General features: G+C 41.8%; 2 protein-coding genes across 23 annotated transcripts in view; both read left to right on the forward strand.

Annotated features, from left to right (window-relative positions):
• LOC135486938 (protein 4.1 homolog) overlaps positions 1–4,716 on the forward strand; it is a 71,694-nt gene extending 66,978 nt beyond the window's left edge. For all 22 annotated transcript variants that reach the window (XM_064770128.1, XM_064770121.1, XM_064770134.1 and 19 more), the window contains one exon: positions 808–4,716. Coding sequence is in view for 1 of the 22 variants with exons in the window: in XM_064770144.1 (XP_064626214.1) it covers positions 808–822 (15 nt within the window). In the remaining 21 variants the exon portion in view is untranslated. The remainder of the gene's footprint in view (positions 1–807) is intronic.
• Positions 4,717–9,531: 4,815 nt separating this feature from the next.
• Positions 9,532–26,860, forward strand: LOC135486836 (nucleoprotein TPR-like). The gene is made up of 41 exons (XM_064769939.1): positions 9,532–9,697; positions 10,001–10,105; positions 10,293–10,366; positions 10,670–10,766; positions 11,089–11,192; positions 11,521–11,634; positions 11,829–11,972; positions 12,597–12,906; positions 13,038–13,330; positions 13,547–13,654; positions 13,887–14,122; positions 14,355–14,439; positions 14,657–14,722; positions 14,924–15,096; positions 15,242–15,464; positions 15,717–15,890; positions 16,077–16,328; positions 16,467–16,776; positions 17,025–17,122; positions 17,326–17,613; positions 17,867–17,977; positions 18,263–18,369; positions 18,682–18,829; positions 18,992–19,129; positions 19,408–19,751; positions 19,929–19,970; positions 20,259–20,337; positions 20,619–21,017; positions 21,269–21,461; positions 21,575–21,732; positions 22,008–22,093; positions 22,355–22,554; positions 22,919–23,091; positions 23,292–23,639; positions 23,916–24,018; positions 24,179–24,381; positions 24,661–24,853; positions 25,099–25,261; positions 25,513–25,571; positions 25,876–26,028; positions 26,208–26,860. The coding sequence occupies exons 1-41, from the start codon at positions 9,532–9,534 to the stop codon at positions 26,525–26,527; spliced, it is 7,140 nt and encodes a 2,379-aa protein (XP_064626009.1). The 3' UTR covers positions 26,528–26,860.
• The last annotated feature ends 9 nt before the right edge of the window (positions 26,861–26,869 follow it).

Here is a 26,869-nt window from a genome sequence, read left to right on the forward strand (position 1 = left end):
ATACCACTAATAATTCATTCATAATTGTTGCCACACTGCACTTGCATTCTGGACATATGATTCAAATATTTCCTTTAAGCTCCGGCAACCAGGTACACTTATCACAATGCTTGGGTTCTGGCTTGCATTGGTCAGAATTGTGCCAACATTTCAGGTTATTTGTATGCTGTGTGCATGGTGTACATACTCATTGGAAACTTGTGAAATTTGAAATTAAAGCATGTCAGTTTTTATCAAAAGAGGTGCTTTTAACAAGTTAAATACACTGTTAGATTTTTATCATGAGTTCCGTTTCATTTTGCAATTCTGCATTTGGCCACTGCCGAAAGAGATCTTTTCTGTTGCTTTTCATTAACATTCATTCATCATCCGAAACTTTAGAGTCTTATCTAAGTCCATGTCTGTTTCATCCGGTGTTGCGATTCGGTGTTGTATTGGCTGCTAACTGTTACTGCCACCTTTTGGCAGTAAAGTTCCTCATTGGAATAGTAATACCCTGCCTGTGAATGACTACATTTGTGACCCGCTCTACCAAAACTAGGCGCTTGTCGCATCTGAACTTGACAGGTTGATACGGACTTGTTGTTCATTTCCCTATTGTAGACCTTTTGTGAAATGTGACCAAATCAGTTTGTAATAGATTTCACAAAAGGTTTACAATAGGGAAATGAACAACAAGTCCGTATCAACCTGTCGAGTTCAGATGCGACAAGCGCCTGGTTTTGGTAGAGCGAGTCACATTTGGTTTTATTGACAAGTGACGTAACCTGTTCATTTATATTTATATTTAACTTTTCTCTTTTTCAGACCAGAATGCATTGAGTATTACTGAGACTGTTAAAAGGTGTCACCGGTAGCAGGGATGAGACACAGCTAAGAAATTGGGATTTGTATTTTATTTGTAGATGTACACTTTTTACATAAGTAATATAATGGCTTTTGTGATAAAAGTCTGAACGCTTTTAAAACAAAAGAAAAATTAGACATTTTTTACTTTCACATAAGAGGCTTGCTGATCCATGCATTTACTTATTTTATGTGCAAATACTGTTTAAGGAGTTCGACAAATGGAAAAACGGATAAAACTATGGAAGAACGGTGTGAATCCGATTCTTAGCCGAAGGTGGAGAGAATAATGCAGTATGAGTATGTGCTTAACCTTCACCGATGTGTACTCTTAACTTAGTGCCAGATACCGACCTTGTGCGGTCAGCTTTGTACGGTCAGATTTCAATTGTCACTAATTGTATGCATTCATTCATGTATATGTGATAGGTTGCCATAGTGACGACGCCATGTCAGATTGCAATGTAGGACTCGTAGGCTTTTGTAGGGATATATAGTCATAGGCCTTCTGAATGTAGATTTTGTATCCCACTATTGTGGCCTGTAGGACTCACACGCAGAAATTTTTATCACATACAACGTGGATGTTTTCAATCATCATTGTCATCAATTGTCATAAAATCCAAGCTCTTCTTATCCAAATAGTGTCATGGATACGATGAATACTGGTTCCAGCTTCCAGAACATTGGTGTTCGTCGTCATATTCACTCACAGAACAAACTTCGATGAAAATCTCATTTGGTAAAAAAATTAAGAATTGTGCGTTTTTCATCCTGGTCAGTGGGGCTTCTTGTTCTCAGAATTGGCTCCATTAAGCCATTTTTGTCAAGATACACTTTGGCAGACGAGAGCTAAAACAGATATCTCACAATTCTAGATATATGAAACCAAGTTTTGCCAAACACACTTTGTGAATTTTATGTGATAGAAATTTTTGCTCAGAATTGTAGATATTCTTATCACCCTGGTGTCACATCAAGTAGGCTATGAATGTCAATTGGATTGTATAAATAATGTCTGTTTTAATCCTATATATAAATATATTATATATACACCCTCACCTATATGTACAAACTGCAACTTCGTAACAAAAGCAAGTCATCACGTGACCACGAAGTTTGATTAGTGTATTTTGTAACAAGAAAATTGTGTCTCACTTGGAATAATTCCAATCAATTTGTACAAAGTTCATCTGATTTTTAGCTACCCCCAATTGATCCATATGTCCACAAGTATTTTTTGTACAGTTTTCGTCTTAGTAGTTAGTAGATTCATGTTTGTTGCGCTGCGCACCTTCATTTTTAATAAGGCATTTCTGCTGCTGTTTTGCTTTGGGAAATTCATATTCGTTTAAATGTTCAAGAAAATAAAGTGATCTATTTTGGCATTTGTATGATTTTTATTGGGCGAACTCTAAAGCGGTGGCGTATTATAAGTTCGGGTTCTGTGGTATGTAAGATTGGGGCTGTTCCTCTTTTGAAAATGTTTTGTTTACAAAAAGCATCAACTTGGGTAACCATCCAATTAAGGAGATTTTGTAATAAAATGAAATTACTGACAGAGTTGGTGATCTGGATTGATGCTTTTTGTGACAAAATAATTCTATGAAAACATTTAAAATAAATTCAAGAAAGATTCTGCGGATTAGTCCTGTTGTGTGGCAGATCAACCGAAAATCGTTTCAAAACCATTTTACCAAAACCTATTGTAGGGAAATTGTCAATGGAAACTTGTTCTTCTACAGTTTCTGATCAGTTTCAGCTACATGTACCAGCTGGCGATTCAGACATTTGTCAGAATCTTTTAAAAATCATGTGTCAGATCTTCTCTTTCCTTGATTTTGACACTGAAAATTATGAAACGGTCCCGGGGAGAGGAGTTGACTCACTGTACCGACTACTGTTGATTGTGTAACTATCACATCATGAGAGATGTTGTTATTTGTACATTGTTGATAGATGTGTCATCTAAATCTGTGAGATTAAACATGTTCAACATTTAGTGACTGAGACAGCGTTAGCCTGAACCTAATAGAGAAAAAAAATTGCGAAATATATGACTTTTTCGTTCCATCAAATCATGCAGTTTGGTGTAATTGACCGACAAGATGGACGTTTGATGGCTAGTCTTCTCTCAGTTCACGAAGTTTTGATCATGGTTGAAGCAGCCATTATCATCATGAATTGCGTTGCAGTGTTTTATGGTCATTTTTCATCTTTTTAAGTAGATTTCGTTCGACTCTCAAAAACTCAATACTTGCCGATTGGCTGGTGTTGGCTTCGTAAGCATCTACTTGTCTTTCTTTACAATGTTTACCAATTAAGGGCACTTTATGCCTCATCTGTTGGCTCGCCTTGCGAATAGAATGCTTGCCAAGCCTTCATCCTCGATCGATTGAGTTTTTCTGGGAAGTTCCTTAGCTGTGACCGTGTATGTTTTTGTCAGAACTGACAAGTATTGAACAGCATCCCTCCATTGTTACATTTCATCTGTGGCTGCCATAACGTCATGTCATGAAATCTTTTAAAATACTGTGACGAATTCTTTTTGCAGTAGCACTAGGATGATCATGTTTAAATTTTGATTCTAAAGTTTTTGAGCAAAAATTGTTGACATAAAACATTGTTGTCGCCCTTGTGAGGAATTGACGCCCATTTTCTTTTTTAAAAATTCGTAGGATTGCTTAACTGTAGTCAATATTCATGTTACATATGCCTAAAGTGAACATTGCTATGTTATTCATTATCTCTTTATAGTCCTGCAGATCAAGTACTGTAGACCCCCTTCATTTTTTGGGAATTAACAAAATCTTTAAAATAGTGTTTTTTTTCTATGGTAACAAAAAATAAAAGCTTTGCAGTATAAGCAGATGTACTATTGTGGCTTAAGCTAATAGGTAGACTGTTGTATCTGAGCGATTTATCGTTAAAATTGCCTGAGAAATAGCTGTGTTGTCAGCTTCTAAGTGGGAGTTGTTACAAAAATGAGTCTTGAGAAATTTTGGATGGCCACTTTTTTGAAAATAAACCTCTCATCAAATTTGAAATGATATAATTGTTTGCTCATTTTGTCCATAGTTCTGCCTGACCAATATTTTGAGATTTGGTAATTTTTCAGGATTAGTGAATAAAATATATATTTTGAAATCTCCCAGGAGGGTTAAAAATGAATTCACCATAGTGTGATCGATCATGTTGCATCTTTATTTTCCTTTATTATGTTGTGCGAAAGTGAGATCATTTTCATTCATATTTGGAATAAGCATTACCATTCCTTCTGTATCATTTTCAATTCGTAATTTGATAAACTTTCATAATTTCATTATACACATAAAAAGTAATGCAAGTTTTATGTCGGAAGAATAAACCTTCCTGGTATTTCTGTTGAAGTCATCCACTTAAATCAAAACTATAAACCATCGTCTCGGCCCGATATATGCAACCTGATGAGCGTTTTTAAAATGGTAAAGGCCAACATAATATACTTTGTTACCGTGCACAGCAACGCCAGAATTGTGCTGTCACTCAGGAGATAGGTTGACAACATTTTAAACTAATATTTTCTGTTAATAACAATTTGTATAAAAAGATAGAAATTTGACTCTACACTTGTAGGAATTATTTATGATTATTTTAGTAATTTTTTGTTATCAGGCTATCCTAGAATCATTGGCGGTCATCACTGTAACTGACATGCCAACGTCTTAGTAGGAAATGTTGAGAATATAATTGATGTCGACTGCTTTTACTAGATATATGCCTTCTGAAGGCCTGCCATACCACTCTGTACTTGTATAATGTAACTAAAGCATGGGTGATTTTATTCTATGTACTTCATTGGCTTCAACAATAATAAAGAAGTTACTTGTAGGTTCTGCTTTGTTTTTGTCATTCTGAGAGATTGGGAAAGATAAGAGAGGAGAGAATCAGTCATTTGTAGCAGTCATCTCAGTATTGGGATACATTGTGCCTTGTTTGTGTGATGTTGTCCGCTTGTGCCTAGTTTCTCCAGGCATGTTGGGACGGGTTTTGACGAAGACCCCAGCCATAGTTGCTGCATTCTGATGGATGTGGTTGCGACCATATCATGGTCTTCTACCTAGTGTCTTGGTTATTAGCCTCCAAACAGAATGGGGACAAGCAATACTGAGTGTAACTTGCTCTGGATGGACAGGGCGTATCGGTCCTGCCTCCAGCACAAATCTGGTTGTGACAACATGTCTTTGGCAAACCAGAATGTTGTACGATTTCAGGTTGTGACAGCAGTGTCATTGGCATCACAGACCTGCTGTTGACAATATTTGTCTCCAGTAGTGTAAAAAGTATGTGGTTGTGACTACAAATTCATCACCCGTCTCCTGCTGTCATGATGTCCGGAAGCCCACCAGAATGTAATCCACATTGACCTTGCAATGTTTCTAAAAGGTGAAAATGAGATGGCACTGGACGGCATTTCAACACGAGGCCAACGCAGGTGGGAGACAGTTGCCAATAAACACAAGAATCTTTCAAACACACAAGACTCGATCTGAATATCAAAGACATACATAGATTATAACTGTCTTCTCTGTAGCAGGGTCGAGCTGTTGTGTCAGATCTACATTGCACGATTCTAGGATGAGACGGAGAATTCGATCGACCATGTTCTTATATTGAGTGTTAACTGGTTCAATATATCAGATCCTACTTGCTGACTTTGAGCTGGTAATCTGGGTCAGTCTCCGGTGATGTAATGATGAAGAAAAATACAATTTGTAGCGTCTCCTCCAGGGTTGTGACTGTCTTCAGAGAGTGTGTGAATTACAGACATAAGTTGGTCAATTAGACACAGAAAACTCTCCGATGTTCATGATCAAGACCCCAGCAGCGTTGCCCCCCCCCCCTTAATGAGATGCAAACGTACTTAAGTTATGACCCAATTCAGTATTAGTGTCTCATTGACAGAAGTCATTTCTGGAAGGACACGCCGGTTCGTCCTCCAAGCTGATATATCCGTACGACACTCATCTTCTCTGGTGCTGCCATCTGAGCTAAGAAAATGGAACTAGACAATTACTAAAAATTAAAAATATCGCCCGTTTTTAGGGCGGGGGACGATTTACAGCTGGAACCCCAAACCAACCACCGCAGATCCGTCATTCATCATGTCGAAGCAAGTATGAACCTGGTTTAATCATGCGGCTTATCTTACTATACATATGCAGTCAAGTTGTTTATATACCACCCAAATTCGGCCCGCATTCCTCCCATGGGTACGTCGTCTGTTCGTTTCTTGTAGTACCGATGGTCCACGGCAGGGGAGCTACAGGGAGGGAATGACCCAGAACCTGGTATGTACACAACAGCTCAGGGGAGCTAGGAAGGAAGGACTTTCGTTTAAACTGACCAGAACCTGGTATAACTGTCCTAAATGTCTGGTCCAGGGTAGTCTCTTTATGTAATTAAGGGTGACTTTGATCTCCTGCTCTCCTCAGTCAGATGGACAGCTACACAAAACTAGAATCCTGGAGAAAAGACAACCTGGATCATGTCACATCTAGTCGGGACAAGACAAAAAATCAGGTGGCATTTTAATGATCAGGGATTCACCATGGTGAATTCAGTGTTCACCATGGTAAATGAGAGTTAACCATGCTCACCATGGTGAAATCTTATCCGTGTGGGGTTTTTCAGCCTGCTTTTTTCCCAGGCGCAGCACACGGACAAAATGATTTCTCCAAGCTGTACCCCCTGATTCACTGTATCACCTTTAGGGCTAGGCACAGCCCAAGGGTTTGTGTAATACCATTTATATCACTCGGCATTGATCCCATACATGTTGCTGTGGTACATGCCTAACTTCTTCATATATCAAAAAGTGGTTACTCTTAGTAGCTTTGAAGGACATGCTACTGACGAGCTGCGAGCGATAATGTTCACGGCGATCATTAACCCCTGATTTCCTCAGGATGGCATGATAATGGATGAAATGACTGCAAACTAATACTGATGCCAGTAACTCAACTATTATGATGAAACATTCGTCAAAGTTGTCGTCACTGTCATGTGCCTCCACCTGAGCTAAGAAATTGGAACTATACTTTGAATAAAATCAAAAATATCGCCCGTTTTTAGGGCGGGGGACGATTTACAGCTGGAACCCCAAACCAACCACCGCAGATCCGTCATTCATCATGTCTAAGCAAGTATGAACCTGGTTTAATCATGCGGCTTATCTTACTATACATATGCAGTCAAGTTGTTTATATACCACCCAAATTCGGCCCGCATTCCTCCCATGGGTACGTCGTCTATTCGTTTCTTGTAGTACCGAGGGTCCACGGCAGGGGAGCTGCAGGGAGGGAATGACCCAGAACCTGGTATGTACACAACAGGGAGCTGGGGAGGAAGGACTTTCGTTTAAACTGACCAGAACCTGGTATAACTGTCCTAAACGTCTGGTCCAGAGTAGTCTCCTTATGTAATTAAGGGTGACTTTGATCTCCTGCTCTCCTCAGTCAGATGGACAGCTACACAAAACTAGAATCCTGGAGAAAAGACAACCTGGATCATGTCACATCTAGTCGGGACAAGACAAAAAATCAGGTCGCATTTTAATGATCAGGGATTCACCATGGTGAATTCAGTGTTCACCATGGTAAATGAGAGTTAACCATGCTCACCATGGTGAAATCTTATCCGTGTGGGGTTTTTCAGCCTGCTTTTTTCCCAGGCGCAGCACACGGACAAAATGATTTCTCCAAGCTGTACCCCCGGATTCACTGTATCACCTTTTGGGCTAGGCACAGCCCAAGGGTTTGTGTAATACCATTTATATCACTCAGCATTGATCCCATACATGTTGCTGTGGCACATGCCTAACTTCTTCATATATCAAAAAGTGGTTACTCTTAGTAGCTTTGAAGGACATGCTACTGACGAGCTGCGAGCGATAATGTTCACGGCGATCATTAACCCCTGATTTCCTCAGGATGGCATGATAATGGATGAAATGACTGAAAACTAATACTGATGCCAGTAACTCAACTATTATGATAAAACATTCGTCAAAGTTGTCGTCACTGTCATGTGCCTCCACCTGAGCTAAGAAATTGGAACTATACTTTGAATAAAATCAAAAATATCGCCCGTTTTTAGGGCGGGGGACGATTTACAGCTGGAACCCCAAACCAACTACCGCAGATCCGTCATTCATCATGTCTAAGCAAGTATGAACCTGGTTTAATCATGCGGCTTATCTTACTATACATATGCAGTCAAGTTGTTTATATACCACCCAAATTCGGCCCGCATTCCTCCCGTGGGTACGTCGTCTATTCGTTTCTTGTAGTACTGATGGTCCACGGCAGGGGAGCTACAGGGAGGGAATGACCCAGAACCTGGTATGTACACAACAGGGGAGCTATATAGGGAGGAAGGACTTTCGTTTAAATTGACCAGAACCTTGTATAACTGTCCTAAACGTCTGGTCCAGAGTAGCCTCTTTATGTAATTAAGGGTGACTTTGATCTCCTGCTCTCCTCAGTCAGATGGACAGCTACACAAAACTAGAATCCTGGAGAAAAGACAACCTGGATCATGTCACATCTAGTCGGGACAAGACAAAAGATCAGGTGGCATTTTAATGATCAGGGATGCACCATGGTGAATTCAGTGTTCACCATGGTAAATGAGAGTTAACCATGCTCCAGGAGGTGAATGCAGGATTTGAACCCCCCCCCTCCCCCCCCCCCCCCAGCTCAGCTAATTACTGCTATTAGCGGAGGATACAAATATGACATGCAAATAAGAAAGAAAGGTTTGAAATGCGAATGAATTCATCGTCTGCGGCTATAGTTGGAACTGAGGTGGCAGGTCTTCAGTCTACACTCCAGTGACTGGGAGTATGAATTACACGACTAGGTTTTGATTTATAGATGGCAGATAAGAACTTATATTAAAAGGAAAGTCGTGTAACATTTTAGTATTTATGTCACTTGTATATTAATGTCTCATATTAATTGCCGATAAAATATGTCGTCAGTTTAAGATGACATCAGCACTGAGCATGCTAAGTTTTAATGCCTGCCCACTCCAGGTACCTCCAGTGCTCCTCATGCCTAGTCTATATTTTGGTCGTGAACTGCATTTAACAGGAGAGGTCGTTCCCCGGCGAACTCGGCCCGGCCCTTCTGAAATCAGCAGAAAAACCTTCAATTTTCTCCTGTATCGCCCAATGAATTATCTTCAAATTTACAGGAAAGGTAGACTATGGCATACCAACTAAACGAGTGCAACTGATATTCACATATAAGAAGAAATTAAACCAAAAAAAACAAAAATGTATAACCCAGGCCGAGTTGGTTTTTTACCCAGGCCGAGTTGGTCCGGGCCGAGGCCGAGTTGGTAGGCTGAGTTGGTAGGCGGAGTTGGCCCTGCTGCACCAGTGAGACAGGCTTTGCACCGGTGATCACCGTTGACGATGCTTGGAGAATGTTTCAGTGGGTGCATGTAAATTGGACATTTGGCCCGGCGCCCGGGAGATTGCTGAGTTATATGAAAAAAATATTTATACAAAAAATACACTTTTGCGGGAAAATCGGGCACGTGGGTGTTCAAAAGTCATAACAAAAATTTTCCTGGGTTATATCATTTAACATTAGTCGTCCAGAATATATTCTACACAATTTCGTTCATTTCTGAAAGATGGCTTCCGGCGGCCAAGTTTCTGTGCTTTTGAACATTTTAGAGGAAAATGTCTATCAAACTCTGTCTTCTGAAGTGAAAGACAAGATAAAATGTCATCTTGATGGTTTGCAGAACACAATCGAAGAGCTGAAGGGTGCAACTGAAAAGCTCCGCGTTGATTCTGGTGCGTAAATTGCACTATGTCTCATGTGACTATGTTTTGTGTAAAATAGACCGTAGTGGCCTAACTGCAGAATAGCCGGGACAGTAGTAGCTCTGTACATTATGTACACTCTGTCCCTAGGTAGCATGCCATTTCGAGTATCTGTAGCTGTTAAAAGGCCTATTGTAAGCTTTCCTCATTAACAGTATAGTCATCTACAAGTTACCCTAAACTGAGCTCAATATCATCATTGCCGGATTTTGCTGTCATTTGCTAAATCTGACAAGATTGTATAATCTGAGACTTTACTTTCTTTACATACAGAGCAAAGATACTTTGAACTTGAAGCTCAAGTGATCTCATCAAAAGGACAGTATGAAAATGAACACAGAAAGAACCATGAATTGCTATTGGCAAAGTCGACTCTTGGTAAGTAACCTGATCATGAATAAGAGCAGTAGATGTTGCTCCAGGACACCCTGAAGAGGCTTGATTGATAGGATTCTAGAAAATGATCTAGATATTCTGCGGGATTGTTGAACTATTTGGCCATGTCTGACGTTGCTTTCTCCTGGTATTTCACTGATAAAACTTTTGAGATTGTCTTTGATTTCAGAGGAGAATCTTAAAGCGACCCAAGAGCGAATTGAAGAAGCAGAAAAACAACTTCACCAACTCGCCCTTGATAAGGTACCCTTCACCAAAGCATATTGAATTGTTGTTTGAATTGACAGATGACCAGATATTTACTTACATTGAAGAAGTCAGATTTTCTTGTCCGTTCGACCTTGTAATCGTTTCTTGCATGCGGCTGGTTTACTGGTTTACATTTCGTCACCTTTGGAGAGTTGACCTAGGTGCAAATTCTTACATGGATTATCTTCTGTCTGATGTCATGAAAACTGAAATTAGCCCCCCACCCCCCACCTCGTCAATTCTATTCCTGCTTTCAATGAAGACTCTTAATGGAGCTCAACATACTTCACATTACAGAGTCAGCTAGAAACGAGCAAGACACAACTTGAACTTGAGAAGACGGATCTCATGCAGATGCTCGAGAAGAAGTCAAAGGAGACAGAATCACTCTACGGTGAGGGAAACATTTCAATAATCCCTTGTCAACTTTCAGTCCAAACAGGAAAAAGTTGATGTAACATTTGCATTCGAAACTGTTACACAGATATATTACCAAGTGCCAGGACCCATATTGCTTTTCTATTCCTAGATTCATGGCTTTCCAACTAATAAGTTTGCTTGTAGGTACATGTGGTAAAAATGCATCTTTCCTGTAGGATTATACTTAAAAGTCACATGTAGCAATCACTTGAACCACCCTACTTATTTTATACAATTCTTTGAGAATAAGCTTACAGTTTTGTTGGTTACTAATTCTGTTGATCCCTATGTTCCAGAGGAATGGAAAACCATTTCCGACAAAGTTGGCAATGCCAATTCAGCAAAAGTTGATGCTCTTGCCAAGTTGGAAGAAATTCAAAGCCGGGAGGTCTCCACTAAGGTACTATATCAGTGCTTGTTTACTTCTTAAAACTGAAAATTTCTCTGTGAAGAGCAGTCGGGTGTGGTTAAGGTGCCTGCCTCTTTTCCAAGTGTCTTGAATCTTTAGTTTGGTCAAGCAATCAGAGGGGTAAGAACTGTTGTTTGCTCGAGTTCAAGTACATGTACATGTGAATAGTGCTGTCACTTTTTATTGTTACCTCAAAGCGCAGCTAGTGAGACTGATGCAAGCACTCGGAGATGGACCTTTGTCAATGAAAGGCGCCTTGTAAATGTGACTATGATATGACATATAAATACAGGATGTGTGTTTGATTTACCAATTTCAGCATCGAGAGCAGAAATTGGAACAAGAGCGTGACCATCTTCAGATGCAGAACACATGGCTGGAGGGGGAGTTGACAACGAAGACAGAGGAGCTACTCAACATGAGGAAAGATCTGGTAAGCTTTCGGCCCAAGTTTTGGGGAAAATGATCAAAAGCAATAATTGATTTTTTCCAATGTTAACATATTAGGGTGAACTGTGCACATGTTTAGTGTCCTTTCCCTTTAAGTAAGAATAACAAATGGTTAGTAATCATGTTATTTACTAATAATTGTAAAATCATCCTTTGATGGAATATCTTTATTTTCAGTCAAGTCGCTTCCTGGAGGTTAATAGTCAGTTAGAAGGAAAGACGGATGAAGTCACACATCTGCAAAACCTGGTTGAGGACTTGAGGACTCAGAATGAGGAGAAGGCCAAGAGAATTGAAGCTTACATACAGAAAGTTAACGAGGTGAGTGTCTCCGTCGATTGATGTTGTTAAAGTCTGTACTGCAGAGAGTGGGACAAGGTTTTTTTCCATTAGTTCAAGTACCGTATTTTCCGGATTATCCCCCGCACTGCCATATGACCCGCACCCCCTTTGACCATTACCTAAAGCCACGCAAGACCCGCACCTGATTATGACCCGCACTGCTCCAAGACCCGCATTTTCCAAAAATAGTAAGCCATTCATTGATGTTGACATCCTAGAACCGCCATGTTTTTTTTAATTGTTAACCAAAGTGGATCAATTCCAGCATGGCCGTAACTTGTTTTGAAGTGAAGGGCCTATTTTCCCTAGCGGAGACATCACAAACTATGCGATCATGGCGGAAATATTGGTTGAAAACAATGCGAAAACGATGGACATAAATCCTTATCAAGAAACCAGTTTGGTCCCCTTTTTTTTCTTTGGGGTTGGGGCTTATCCCTCTCAGAATCCACGCAAGACCCGCACCTTTATATTACCCGCACCCCCACTATTTGGGGCTGTTTGAGGGCAAAAAGTAGCGGGTCATACGCCGGAAAATACGGTACTGTGGCGAAGAGTGAGTGAGATTTAAAACCATTACGCATTCTGTTGGTTTGTTTCCAGGCAAGAGAAGCCCAGCTACTGTCAGAAGAACAATTCAAACTGGAGCTGCAGTCACAAAAGAAACTCGTCTCATTGTATAAGTCTTCTTCTGAGGAGTCTGACAGCAGGGTCAAAGAACTTCTAAACGCCATTGCAGAACTACAGAAAATCGTACATGAATCGTCGGAGGTGACGAAGAAATTAGAATCCGAGGCGGATGAGAAGGATGAAGAGTGGAGATTACAAGTGAGGGAGAGGGATGAGACGATCACTAGGCAACAGAAGGAGCTGGAGCATGCTAACGACCTTATCACGATAGCCAAGAGGAGAGGTGAGTGGAGAGATTGTTTGCTGAGATTGAATGTTGGCTAAGTCCGGGTCTGAATGACTGAAGCCAGCAAATTGGGCAGGACACTGACACTGTCATCCGCAAGCATCATCATGACTATCATTTCATTTTAGGTGGCATCCCCCTTTCTGAGGAGGGTATAGAGGCCATGTCCCCTACTGCGGCGGCGGCCAGCAAACTGCTCAAGTCAGGGATGACGCTGACGCAGATATACAGCGAGTACGTCCAAGCGACAGATGCACTGCAGATGGAGAAGGAAGAGAATCGTCGCCTAAATCAATATCTTGATCAGATTCTGCAGGAGATTGAGGAGCGGACGCCGGTGATGAAGAAGCAGAGGGAGGATTATGAAGCGGCGATGCAGACGATCAACCAGATGACGAGCCAGCTGGATACTGCTATGATCGTAAGGCTAAGCAGAACAAATAATTTGTTTGTACTTACTTTCTGACACCCTGAGTATAAAAATCTTCTTGAAAATATTCTATGGCTTTCTTCACTTTCTCTAGTAATAAGGACCATTGTCATTGATGAAACGTTAAAGTGTTCTTTGACAGCAAAATTTGAGTTGAAGGCATAATTACCACAGAAAGCTTTCATTCCCTCTTTTTCTGATCTTCAGGAGGGCGAAAAGACGAGAATTGAATTGGATGAAAATCACCGCCGTGTAGGAAACCTTAGCCGGGACAACAAGCGACTTCAACAACAAACAGTTGATCTAGGTTTACAGGTAGGCAAACTGTCTTATAGTTCACTGAAGTCTGTTCTTACAGCTAAAAATCATGTTGGATCCATTAACTTGAAATGCAGGAACTTTCAAGTGCAAAGCTTTTGCCGTTAAATTTCTGAAGCAATTGTGAAATGTGAAATTAAGTCTACAGCCAATCGAAAATTTGCCAACTTTTAGCTTTGCGAACATTTTCCAGAACTTAAAACAAAGTATGTTACATGGATTTATTCAGGTGCGAATGTTGGTCAAAGAGTTGGAAGAGGCTCGTGGAACGTGCGTGTCGACATCCCAAGATGTTGCCAACGTCTCCGTGGGAGAAGTTTCCAGTTCTTCCAACCTGATAACGGAGAAACTTGTCACGTTCAGAAGTATCGAAGAACTCCAGGAGCAGAACCAGAAGCTGTTGCAGGTCGTGCGCGAACTCAGTGAGAAGAGGGAAGAAGAGGATAAAATGACTGTGGATGCCAAGTGAGACATCTTGAAACTTTCAAGTCGGTCAATATTAAACCATATAGTGTTTTTGTTTACCAGTGAAAACTGGACTGAAATGGCCACATAAGATTATAATCCATCACCTCTGAGGTCTGGCTTTCAATTCCAAGTCAGAGCGGATCCTCATGAGGTAGACAGAGTTAATCCTGGAAGCGGCTTGTCTTTTTCACTGGATAAATTATAGAAACACTTTCTTGTTCTCTTTCAGAACATCTGAGCTGAAGAAGGAGCTCGATGTCGCACTTGAGGAACTCAATGACATCCGAGCTGCCAGGACCAGACAAGCTGAAATGGTAGGCCCTAATATGTCTGTTATTGTGTTCTTCCTGCTACGATTGATTGAAATTGCAGCTGGGCAGGTCTGGGTCACAAGTTAATTGACAATGCCTATCAAACAGTGTCCTAAATAATGCTCAGTTCACAATGTAATACTTCTCAATGATCAGTTCTCAAGGTAATATCCTTCTTAAATTCAATATCGTATTGATTTGCATACATCATTTCCTTCAGGTTGAGAGCATTGTTCGACAAAGAGACATGTATCGTGTTCTGCTGGCCCAGACATCTACAACACCTGTAAGTAGGAGAGAGAGAGCCCAAGTTATAGATACGGCAGTGCCAATTTGGTGCCTGACTGTAGTGGCACGTAAATACACTCATCCTGCCGTTGAGGAGGAATCTTCCTGGAGAATAACACCTTCAAGTTGAGAGCAAACACTAAGATATCCACAAATTCATGACCAGTAATGGGTTAACAGTATCATGTTTCAATTTCAGATTCCAAGTTCGCCATTCCAGACATCAACTCCGGCTCGTCGAGCTCCAGCGTCGCCAGCTGTGCAGAGTGACAGCCCGGCCACTGACAAGAGACTGAAGGAGGCTACTTCAGCCATCAAGGACTTACAGGAGGAGTTGGCTACCTACAAGAAAGAGAGAGCAAATAATGAAAAGTATGACACGACAGTTCTCGGCAGTATAAGATTTTCAAAAATGTTTTGGGTGAAATTAATTCTTAGTCATTTGAATTCCTTGCTTGGAGCTTAGAAACATTAACTCCTCCTTAAACTAAAGCTAGACCAACCCCTTTCATTTCAGATTACTTAATGACCAGTTAGACAAAACTCGGCAAGAACTGTCCGACCACCGAGTGCAGAATGCCAAGCTGGCATCCCAGTTGGACTATTCCGTTGAGAGATTCAACATCGTGCAAAAGAATTGTGAGAGTTATAAGAAAGAGATTGCTGCACTGAGAGACAAGAACCAACAATATACAACATCGATCGTCAAACATGAGAAATCCATCAACTCCTTGAGAGAGGTTAGGCGGGTTTTTTATATGATACCAAAAATGATGAAATTAATGCAGTGATTTCTCGGTTCCCAACGGCAGAGTTTGTCTGGTTGGTTTATGCTGAGAGATGTGGCAGGAGTGTCCCAAATTGCTGAAATATGTGACGATGCTGTAGCGAGAACCACAATGCCTTGGAGTAGTAGGGGATGTGTCCCAGAAGTAAACTGATTTGTAAATGTTTGAGACACTTTTGCTGATTTCATGAGCGTTTTCTTGCAGGATTTGATGGCGTCCCAGGACAGGTTAACCAAGTCTGACGTGCAGTGTCAGAACCTTAAAGCTCAACTGGTCATGGTCAAGATGACCGAGGCTCGGCTCCAGCAGGAGAAGGAATCAATGCATCGGGAACAGCTATCACAGAATGTCTTGCTGGCTAATCTACATGCTATACAGGTAAGGGACCATATCTGACAACCGTGATCCTCAAAAGGTAAACCAGAAAAGTACAAATACCTGTTTTCCAATGTCAAATACATCGGTTCGCACTGCAAGAGAACACTGTCTGACCTATTGCCAGAAATGGATTTCAATGAGTTGTGAGCTATGTCATGCTGAAATATTGGTATTTGTTAATTCCAGAACAACTTAGAGCGACAAGAATTTGAGATGAAAACGAAAACAAAGCACCAACTGGAGGCGATGGAGAATGAATCAATGTCCCTGAGGAGGCAGATTGCTATGGCAGAGGGTGAAATCAAGGCACTCAACAGGCAGAAGGAGGCAGACGTCGGGACACTTGAGCAGAAGTTGACGAGGGAGACTGAGGCACATAACAAGACCAAGGATGAACTAACAGATGCGTATGCAAGGGTGCATATCTTGGGACAAGAGGTAGGAATTCGTAGATTGAGCAAAAATATATATTTGATACCCGAGAACATGAGTTGAGACTTGATCAGACTCAGGGGAAGATATATTGTACTATTCTACTCCAACTCCGAATGCATGTTTTCATTTGTGACATTTCAGTTATCAACTGCGGAATCAAAGAGGGCGGCAACAGAGCATAAACTACAACAGGTCCTGCAGCAACAGGACCCCAATGCCAGGCTCCCGGACCCCGAGGCAGAAAATGAAGAAATCAAGGATCTCAAGGCCCAAATTGAACAGGCATCTTCAGAAATATCTAGTCTGAAAGAGCAACTCGCCAGTGCCAAGCAGCACACCGACCAGTACAAGTCTATATCTGACAGCATAGAGGTGAGGCTGAAGGAACAAAATGAAGTCAGCGATAAATTCAAGACAAATCTTGAGGCCAGGATGGATGCAATTAAACAAGGTACAAACAAATTTAATCTCACATCGATTTTATTTCCTTCCTTCAGAACCAAAAGCGTTCATACCTGTCTACCTTCTAAGGTAGTTTTTGCAAAATGATGGGGTTTTTTTCAACAGAGGCAGACCCTATACTTGGCAAGTTCGCCACTCTACCGCTAGCTGCACTGATCTAAGAAGAGGGGAATTTGAAAAGCTTTGAAGAATATTGATGCTATTTCAGTTGACTTATTTCAATTATTGAAATTTCAGAAAACGAACGTTTGAAAAACCTTGGCGGAGGCCTTGAGAAGGAGCGGCACGACCTCCTAGCAGAAAACATTAGGATCTCAGAAGAGAGTCATAACCTGGTAAGTCAACTGTAACCATCTCATATCTGCATCCTCGCGTTCAGCTTCATCCTTGGCCTATATGTGTCACTGAGTATTTACCGTCTACATCATGAACCCTTTCTTCTCCTGAATCCCTGAATCATCGTGTTTGAACACATGGTGATTCAAGACTGATACTATGTGATTTTATTGTCAAAAACACATAATCGTTTTAACTCTAGAATGCTGAATTACGACGCCAGCTCGCCAGTATCCAACACGAATTGGAAGAAGCCGTGAAAAGACGAGAGGAGGCTATCGTGAATGAACAAAACGCTCGCACCGACTGCCAGGCACAAGTAAAGGTGGCAGCAGAAGCACAAGACAAGTATGAAAAGGAATTGATCCATCATGCGTCGGACATGGAGGCACTCGTTCAAGTCAGGAAGGAGCTGGCCGGTTTTAATGAGCAGCTCAACGCTTCCCAGGAAGAGGCAAGGAAACTGAAGATGACTCTTGAATCGTCCACAGTAAGTTTGTCACACTGGTTCATCAAATTGAATATGTTGGCTATGATAAGTTGAATGTCATTCAGTTGATTATTGCTTTCTATGGCATCATTCAGGACATGCATGGTAGCGCCCTGTATCATGATGGCATGACACCAGTTGTCTGACCGTCACCAGTCACCCTAATTGCTAATTGTAGTGAAATGAGTCAATAGAGGAACAAGACGCCCCTTGCTAAACTCACTTGAGCACTTACTTTTACTTTTGACTGCAGACTGCCTGGCAAGAACAAGAGAAGGTCATGAAAGATGAGCATAAGAAGCTGGAGTACAGACATCGAGAACTCCGAGAACAAAATAATTTGCTCCATCAACAAATGGAAAAGGTAAACAATGATGTGTAAAAGAATGTTAGTCGACTGATTTTGGGTTCAAATCTCGATCAGAATACAGCCAGTATTACATGTACGGCCTTACAGCCAGTTGACTGTGGGAATGCCGAGGATCTTGAAGAAGTGACAACTGCTCCAAGCTGAGCTGCTGTTGGCTGAAACAGAAAGGATGATTAGTTGTAATCGCGAGGCACTATATAACACCAAGCTGTGTTGTGATGCCTTCGATGTTGAGTCTGACGATGGAGGAGATGTTTATAATGTGGCTTTTTCTTTCAGCTGAGCAGTGATGTGATCAATATCCAGCAGTCCAGACTTCAGTCGCTTGACGTCTCGATGACGGAAGAATCTCAGAAAAACTCGGAGCAGCTGCTAGAAGTGATCAGGTAAGCTGAAGTGTGTCGGTGTAGGTGACTATTTTGTCATCGTTAGACATCATCCCTCGTTCGCTAATTTACAAATTTCACACCATGTTTTTTTTTTTTTTTTTATATAATTTTTATTTTCAAAAGTATCACACAATACAGAATATCATACAGCAATACAAAACAGGTACGTGTCCATTTGAATTTTTTTTTTTTTTAAACATAGTTTCACGCCATGTTGTATCAAAAGGTATGTGTTGATCTACAGCCACGCAGTTTGTCAAGTCAAATTTCTGCAGACTTGGCTCATTTTGAATTCTATTTGTCTTGCAGGTTTTTGAGGAAAGAGAAGGAAATAGCTGAGACCAAATCTGAATATTCCACTGCTGAGAGTAACAGACTGCGCCAGAAATCTGAGTTCCTTGAGAAGCAGGTCGAAGATCTGAATAAGAATTTAGCGGAGGAGAGACAGATTAAGCAGGTTAGTTAGGGAGAAACATGAGTAGCCAGACCTGTCACTCTCTCTTTCTTTGGGATTCAGGGCCCAGTTGTTAAAAACAAGTTAGAAATTTGTTTTGAATCACCAAATCCTGGTTTGTGCTGGGAAGATATGAAAATTGATGAAATGTTATCTATATCGTAGGTGAGCGTGCAGAGTGCCGTAGAGCACACAGAACTGATGAGGAAAGTGGAGAATCTGAATCTGTTGACTGACAGCAACAAGATGCTGAGGGAGGAGAAGGATCGCTTGATGCAGCAGGTGAAAGAGTTTGAAGCCAAGGTAAGTCATTCTCTCTCATATGCAGAGAACTAACACTAGACTTGAGCAGATAAGTACAATTTTTGTGTCATGCACGTATCATTGAGGAGTTGTGGTCAACCACTTGCTTGAGCTTCTTCTTATGGTGGAGCTCTCTTATTTTTGCAGACCTATGACATTGTCGGCGACTCCATTGTAACTTCACACTCTTGTGGCAACTTTCTTTGTGTTTAACCAAGTCCTGGTTTCAGTGTTTTGGTTTCAAATAGTCATTCCATTTGATATCTTCATTCTGCTAGGTCCAGAAGTTAGAGGACGACATCCAGTCCTTGAAGGAGACAAATCGTAATCTCACCGCGCAGAAAACTGGTGTGGCGGCGGAAAAGATATCATTACAAGGGGAAGTTGAACGCTGGAAACAGCGGGTCAGCAACATGATCGAACAATCTAACAAGGCGGACCCGGAGGAGAGGAAGAAACTGATAGCAGAGAAGGAGGAGTTGAGGAAACAGTTGTCTCAGGCCAGGGAGGAGTTGCATCGTGTGAAAGCTGAGCAATCTCGAACGAATATGACGCTGAATACGACGCTGAAGGCCAAGCAGAATGAAGTCAATACGGTTAGGCAACAGATGGAGAGTAAAATGTAAGTAGATTTATCAAGAAATGTCCAACAGCGTCAGCAGAGTACAGCTGGTTGAGGTGGACATGCTGAGTATTGTAACTTATCACAGCTGGTAAGAAGTAAAGATGCCTGGACATGGCACAGAAATTGTACCAAATTGTTGATTGATATATACCAATATTCTAATATCTTTTCCAGTGCGGAGATGACATCATACAAACAACAAATAGAAAAATTAGTGTAAGTAATATCAGAAGTTTTGCATCTGCACTGTTTTTCATGTAGTCACAGTGTGCATTTAGAATGACTCAGACACTTCTGAGGAGATTTTATGTACGTGATTTCCCCCTAGTTGATGAAAGCTGTCTCCATGGTGAGTACCCACCAGAATCATCCCTCCATTGGGTATTGATTTTATTCAGGGGGGAAACTGGTGATCTGGAGTGGATTGTATAGGAAATCTTTGAAGTTCTTTAGAAGGAGAGTTTCAGACTGATTATATTAACCTGGCCTGTTTTGTTGTTTCAGAAAGGACATCAATGCCAAGAAAGCTGAAATCGATGATAAGGATAAGAAGATGGATGAGAGCACTAAGACTCTTAATCAGGTCAGTTGTCACGATTTATTTTCATGGATCGTTTGAAAGGTTGTGATTAGTTGGTGTGAGAGAAAAAGATGATGAGTATGGTGAGTGTTCCATTGGCCTCTTCATCTCATCGAAATAAAATTGTTCGTAAGAGTAATGTAGTGATCTGAAGTGATCATGAATGATGAATATAGTCTGCCTCTTATGGACACTCACCATACATGCAGGCAAGGTACATCAGGAAGACAAGCTTTGCCTAAGTTTTTGTACCTCTCACTAAAATTCCAGCATTTATTTTCCAGTTGAAGAGGTTGGGTCGCAAGTACCGAACGGCAGCAGAAGATTGTCAAAAAGAGGTGGAGACTCTGAAAGCACAGCTAGGCAAACAACAAGCACTACCACCTCCCCAGCCTGCCGTGACTGAGGAACAACTCAAAGCTGTCGAGCATAATCTTACTGCCGCACAGGAGAAGATGAAAACGATGGAGTCGGAGCTTGCTGCAGAGAAAGCCAAGCTCCAGGCAGCTGAGAGGGAGAAGACGGAGACACAAGGAAAGGTCCAGCAGCTTGAGAATGATGTCAAGGCACAGAAGGAAGAGGTTGCTAAGCGGGATGCTGAGGTTACAAATAAAGAGGCCGAGATTTCTAAGCGAGGTGCGGAGATTGCTAAGAGAGATGCCGAGATGGAAAAGCTAAAAAAGGTGAGTTTTGGCAAATGACCTGGATCTGTTGCCAATGAGACTGTGAAAGACATGCACCTTTGGTTGCTGGAAAGTCGAGATTTAAATGTGTACATTTCATTTGTATCAGAAGGTCAAGCAAGTTATGAGTCCCTGGTGTATGGACAGTTGTCCTGTGTATTTTCACCATCCGATACATAGGAAGTCCTATGTTGGTCAAACTTGCCTCTTTTGAATGGGAAAGTATAATAGTTGGTTTGTTTTTTCTGTAGGATGCAGAGGAAAATCAAGGCAAAGATGGTAAAATAAAGGAAGAGATAGCAGAGCTGAAGAAGAAACAGTCAGACATGCTGAGTATGTTACAGGCAGCAAAGAAGAGGATCACTGCACAGAAAGAAGCGATCGAGAAGTTAACGGGGGAGAATAATGACTTGAAGAGTCAGCTGGAGTCTCGGGTGAATACAGGTAGGCATTGGCTGGAAGAGTTTGACTAATGTGCTGTCACTTCATCAATTCATCTATTCCTTTAACTTACTTTGACTTGCAAGTTAGTGGATGGTCATTTTTATCTATTGCAGACGAGGGTGACTCAACCATCAAGTCGCAATTCGAGGCTCAGATCAAAGAACTAGAATCTCAAGTCCAAGCTGCAAGGAGTGTCCAACAAACTGAAGCGGCCAACTTCAGTAGTCAGTTGGACGACTTGAAGAAGGAGAATACAGACCTACAAACAAAGGTAAAATATCGCTAATAACCTCAGGCTTACCTTAGCCTGACCTTAGGCTGTCCTTAGAAAATCTGTTGGTTTGCTGTGACCCAACTTTGACCTGTTTTTCTCTGATTCTGCCCCGATCGCTGACAATATATCCCCAAAAGAATTCCGGACTGATAGTAACCATGGTAACCATTTTGTGTCTGAAATTCTTTGACAGTGCATCATGCACATGCACTGATATGTGCATTGGTTTCTGTGTTTTATATGGGTTGAAATTATTATTCTTTTGGTTGTAGATTCAGTCATTGAATAAAGAACTAGAGGACACGAAGCAGAAGCTCACTCAACAAGAAGCCTCGGCTGCAACTATTGAAAGACAAGCGTAAGTTTGCAGAAGTCATACAGAAACCATCCCATCTTTTTGGTTCTTTTTTTTGCTGAATCAGCATTTATGCTTTAAAGGCTGGGGCTGTTTTGACAAACTTGGGAAGTGCTCATCAATGGAACAAATTCTCATTGTCAGTGACTTTTTATGACTCTCAAATTATTGTATGATTTCTGTGTTCCACATTTTGACGACAAAAGATTCCTATTTTCTGACTCATGATTTGATCTTGATGCCAGTCACATTTCTACTTTCCAGGCCAGCCGCAGGGAAGTCGACCCCGAGGGCGAACATCCAGCCGATATCAACCCCCTCTCCCGTGACGTCCCGTCAGTCGACATCTGGTCAGCCAGTTGCCGGGAGTTCTGGCATCAAGGCCACAGCGAGTATCAGACCTATGGCGATTGCGTCCACAACTACACCTACTGCCACCGTTATGCCAACATTACAGGAGCAAGGTGGGTTTCTTGTTGAGAAAACTTGTCTGAGGAGTGCAGCAAAATATCAAAATCTGTGAAAATAGACTGCTGATGAAAATTTGACGGTTTACAATGTCAGTTGGAACTCCCTCTGCATTGCTGTCGGTTTGACAGAATATTTAATCATGGTTAGGGTCATAAGTCGTCTACAAAATTGGACAGGTTTGCACTGGTCGACTGGGAGATCTGACCAAACAATGAGACCTAACTCCTTACAGTCAGAGATTAGACCAGTCTTGGTTGTCTATTGTACCAAGTGAAATCTCTACAAAAGCACCAGTTTACTTCTGGCTACCGGTACTTTGCAGGTTACGTTAGAATGACAAATTTCATTCCTTCTCAGGTACAGTCAGCCAGTCGGTTGAGGAACAAACAGAAGCCGCTCCACCCATTGCTGCCATCCAGGGGTCACCTCAAGAGCCAACCCCCTCGACCAGTAAGCGCCCACGTGAGGACACAGAGACAATCGAAGAGCCTGAGCCGTCGCAGCAAATCAAGAGGACGAGAACTGCAACTGTGAGTCTTGTTTTTTTGCAGTAGATATTTCAAAGGGATGAATAGATCAGGAATGGATGTGTCTAATTCCATGGGGTCAGACAAGGGAGAAACGAAGTCAAAATTAGCCACCCAGGTCGAATATCTGTGGTGGTGAAACATGGTTGGCCTGAGCCATCCTGAAAATCATGTCTAGTGATATATGTATTTTACTCCATCAGGATCAAGCTGAACCTACCTCCACATCTGAAAATGTAGCAGATGCCGAGGAAGCTGCTCAATTGGAAGGAGCAGACGACATTGGTGAAGCAGCTGTTGAAGAAGATGATGCTCAAGATAATGGACTAGGGATGGCAACCATAGAACCGCTGGATTACTTGGAAGAGGACGACGGTGATGAAGTGATCATCGTTGAGAGTGATGATGAGGACGCGGATGATGACGATGATGATGATGCTGATGATGATGATGATGAGGGTGATGAGAGTCTGGATGAGGAGGAGTTTGAAGGTGATATGGGAGCGGAGGAGGGCGACTTCCCAGAGGCTATCAGTGCAGAAGAGTATGAGGTGAGAAGATTTTACCACCTTCCAAAGCTGTTCTAAATATTTGTGTGCAACCTTCCATATAGTTTTATGACCTTTGCAAAGCTTCTTTTGGGACTTCAAGTGCCTTGACTGTTCCATCACTGCATGTTGAGGGGTGGATTTGATCCATTGGTAACATTTGCACGGACGATGAAAAGGCTGGAACACCTGTCCTCTTCATGTAGAACAGAGAATGTCAACAATCATTTCATCAGCCATTGTAAATTTCCTGATTAAACTTGAATGTTTTCCTTGTAGGGGGATGAAGGTATGGAGGAAGAGGAGGAGTATGGTGATGGGGAGGAAGAAATGGAAGAACATGCTGATGATGATGATGACAGTGATGATGTAGTCATTGTTGGTAAGTGATTATTTTATGCCCCCAATCGAAGGGGAACAATAGGAAATCTCTGTTCACCCATCTCTTAGAGGCTGCAGTCTTTTAATTTGTTTGATTGGTATATCTCTAAGGTGTGTCAGATTCCTATTATGACAGTTTATTTAAAAAATGTATCTTGCAGAAGATGATGATGATAACGAAGACGCCCAAGTGGGATCCACTGGTGGTGAAGGTGACCAGTCCCAGCAAACATCAAGTGCCCCCGACAGCCAACAGCCGTCTACGACCGGAGTAAGGCAGATTGCGCCATTGCCAAGGCTTGCTGGGAGAGCAGAGAGACTGCCGTCTGCTGGGCGAGCACAGTTGACACCATTTTCATTCGGTGTAAGTGAAATTTGTCTTTATCATGACCTGAAGCTGTACTGTCATTTTGAGTGATCGATGTTAAACAGATTTTTACAGTAAGAAACTCTGCATTTGTTGTGTTATCTAAACCTTTCTTGAATTGAACCTATTGCCCTTCCGCGACCATATGCAGCAAAACTCTTTTGTCATCGTCAGGCTTTGGCAATCTTCTCAAATTCCTGCCAAGAGTTATGCTTCATTGTCAGCACAAACATTAGAAGGTTGCCTTGTCTTCAGAATTGAACTTCATACTTGCAGACGCAGGGGAGTGGATTTGAAGATGGTGACGACTGTACCGTGCCTAGCACTCCTACGCTCAGCTTACCGAAGAGAACTGATGGGTTTGCCGAGGCTGTCAGTTCACCTGCCGTGCCAAATGCCAGGTTTGTCTTTGGCAGTGGTTCGGATGCTGCCCAGCAGTCGGAGCTGGCTCAGTTAGCTTCCCAAGGAGGTCAGTTTAAGTTCTCATCATTCACTTTTTTTGATTTCACTTGTTGTTTTCTTTTGTACTTGGTGGGTTTTTTGGGGATGAGGGCTCTCGTATACAAAAAGGCTGAAGAAACTCCTCATTATCAGAAAACCATGTGTGAGCTTAAATGGGGGAAAACACTCTTTTTGGTGTGGTGGTGTAACATTTTCTAATTGGAGAACCATTGCAGCTTCAAAGATGACAATATGTTGGTATTTGTCTTTCAGCCTTGGGTATGGACGACACGAAAATGGACCTGTCACAATATGATGAGGGGAACCGCGTTACTATAACGTCCAGCCTCTCTGGTCCTCCCAATATAGTGGTCACATCATCTGATGGTCAACAGATTCATGGAGAGACGGCGGCTCCCTCTACCCAGGAAGCAGGGTAAGAAAATACTCCTCATGTTTTCTGCTTTTTCCTCTGTTTTATTAGCCTCCAGAACAATCCTATTCATGATTAAAAAACCCTCGGTATTTCTTGCCATTCTCCTTGTGCATAATCGGCACTCTAATTACTGATGACATTCTTACAAGAAAACAGTTTGTTTTGGGTCTAGAATACTTATTTTTCAAGCCAGTTTTGTCATTCAAGTTTGACTTTGATCATGATATTAAAGTTGACTTACTTATTTTCAGGTCTGATCAACCGTCAGTTACTGAAAGTCGGTCACAAGAGACGGGGGAGACAACGCAAGGTTAGTAGTCTGCATTGCAGGGGCCTGTCCTACATTCCGACGTTCAGCATATCAGTGTTTCTTCTGCAAATTATCTGAATTTTGATGAGCTTTCTTGAGAAAATATTTGATAGTGTGATAAGATTGTTCCAGTAGAAGTCTTTTACATTTCACTCACAGATGACAGTGAGGCACTTCCTGTCTAAAGTGGCATGAAAAAGCACACATCTAAATATATCCTTTCTCAATAACAAGCCTGAAATTTACTTTAATATTCATCTGATTTCCCAGGTGATCTGATCATATTTGTCTTCTTGTCTTGCAGTTTCTGAGGTGATGGCCATCAGTACGATCGGTACCACGATCAGTGCTATTGGTACAGTAGGATCAGGCCCCTCTGACTCGATGCCAAGTTTTGCCAGTCTTGCAGCAGAAGCTGGAGACAACAGTGAAAACTATGAAAGTTATGATATTCAAGGTAAGATATTCTCCTTGGTGTGGTAAGGTAATATCCCAAACCCATGAGCCCGCTTGTAGATTTACCACATGTAATGCGCATATAAAGTTTTGGGGTAAAATTTACCAACTGCAAACAAAACTTGCCCGGAAAATACTGTTTTTTCAACCTTATGAATCAATCGTCTTCTTTCATTTCAGGTGGTGCTCGCCCAAGAATCCAACGGATTGTATGGGACCAACCTTTACAGAGGGTTGCCTCCCAACCACAGCAGCAGCCACCACCACAAGGACAACCTATCTCATCATTAGCACGCAGCACCCCGCCTCAGGGAATCCCTCCTCAGCAGCGTCGGGGCCAGATGGGTCAACCCATGGCTCGGAGGGGCCAAGGACAGCGAGGTATCGGTCCACAGAGGGGCGGCATGCATAGGATCGGCGGCAACCAGCAACAACGGGGACGTGGTCAAGGAGGTCAACGTGGTACTGCTAGACGAAGTCGACGTCCACCACAATATTGAAGAGACTTTATTGACAAAGGTGTGGTGGCTAGTGTCAGGAATATTGAAGCACAGAAAAGTTAGGGTTCCATTTGGTATAATCTTGAGCCCTGTTTGAGTGTGTCTTCAGCCCTACTTTGACCTGTGAGAAGACATAGATTGTGAATTGGTCTGCTCAAATGGTTGAACAAGCTTCCTGGAGCTGTCATAAGAATGAAAAGTAACTGATGTAAAGCACATGTCCTGATGAAATAGCTCATGACAAATTCATGTTCATTTCACGACCATTATTCATTAATCATGTTGATGTCCTCATTGTGTTCATAAACAAATAAAAATATTGTGATTATATAATTCCTTTGT

This window comes from Lineus longissimus, chromosome 4 (assembly GCF_910592395.1).
Source record: "Lineus longissimus chromosome 4, tnLinLong1.2, whole genome shotgun sequence".
NCBI lineage: Eukaryota > Metazoa > Nemertea > Pilidiophora > Heteronemertea > Lineidae > Lineus > Lineus longissimus.

Excerpts from the sequence above, each read along its gene's own strand:
- LOC135486836 (XM_064769939.1), top strand. The coding sequence starts at position 9,532 with ATGGCTTCCGGCGGCCAAGTTTCTGTGCTTTTGAACATTTTAGAGGAA. Across the intron at positions 14,123-14,354 it reads AAAATGACTGTGGATGCCAA|AACATCTGAGCTGAAGAAGG; the intron begins GTGAGACATCTT and ends GTTCTCTTTCAG. Across the intron at positions 16,777-17,024 it reads GATGGATGCAATTAAACAAG|AAAACGAACGTTTGAAAAAC; the intron begins GTACAAACAAAT and ends TTGAAATTTCAG.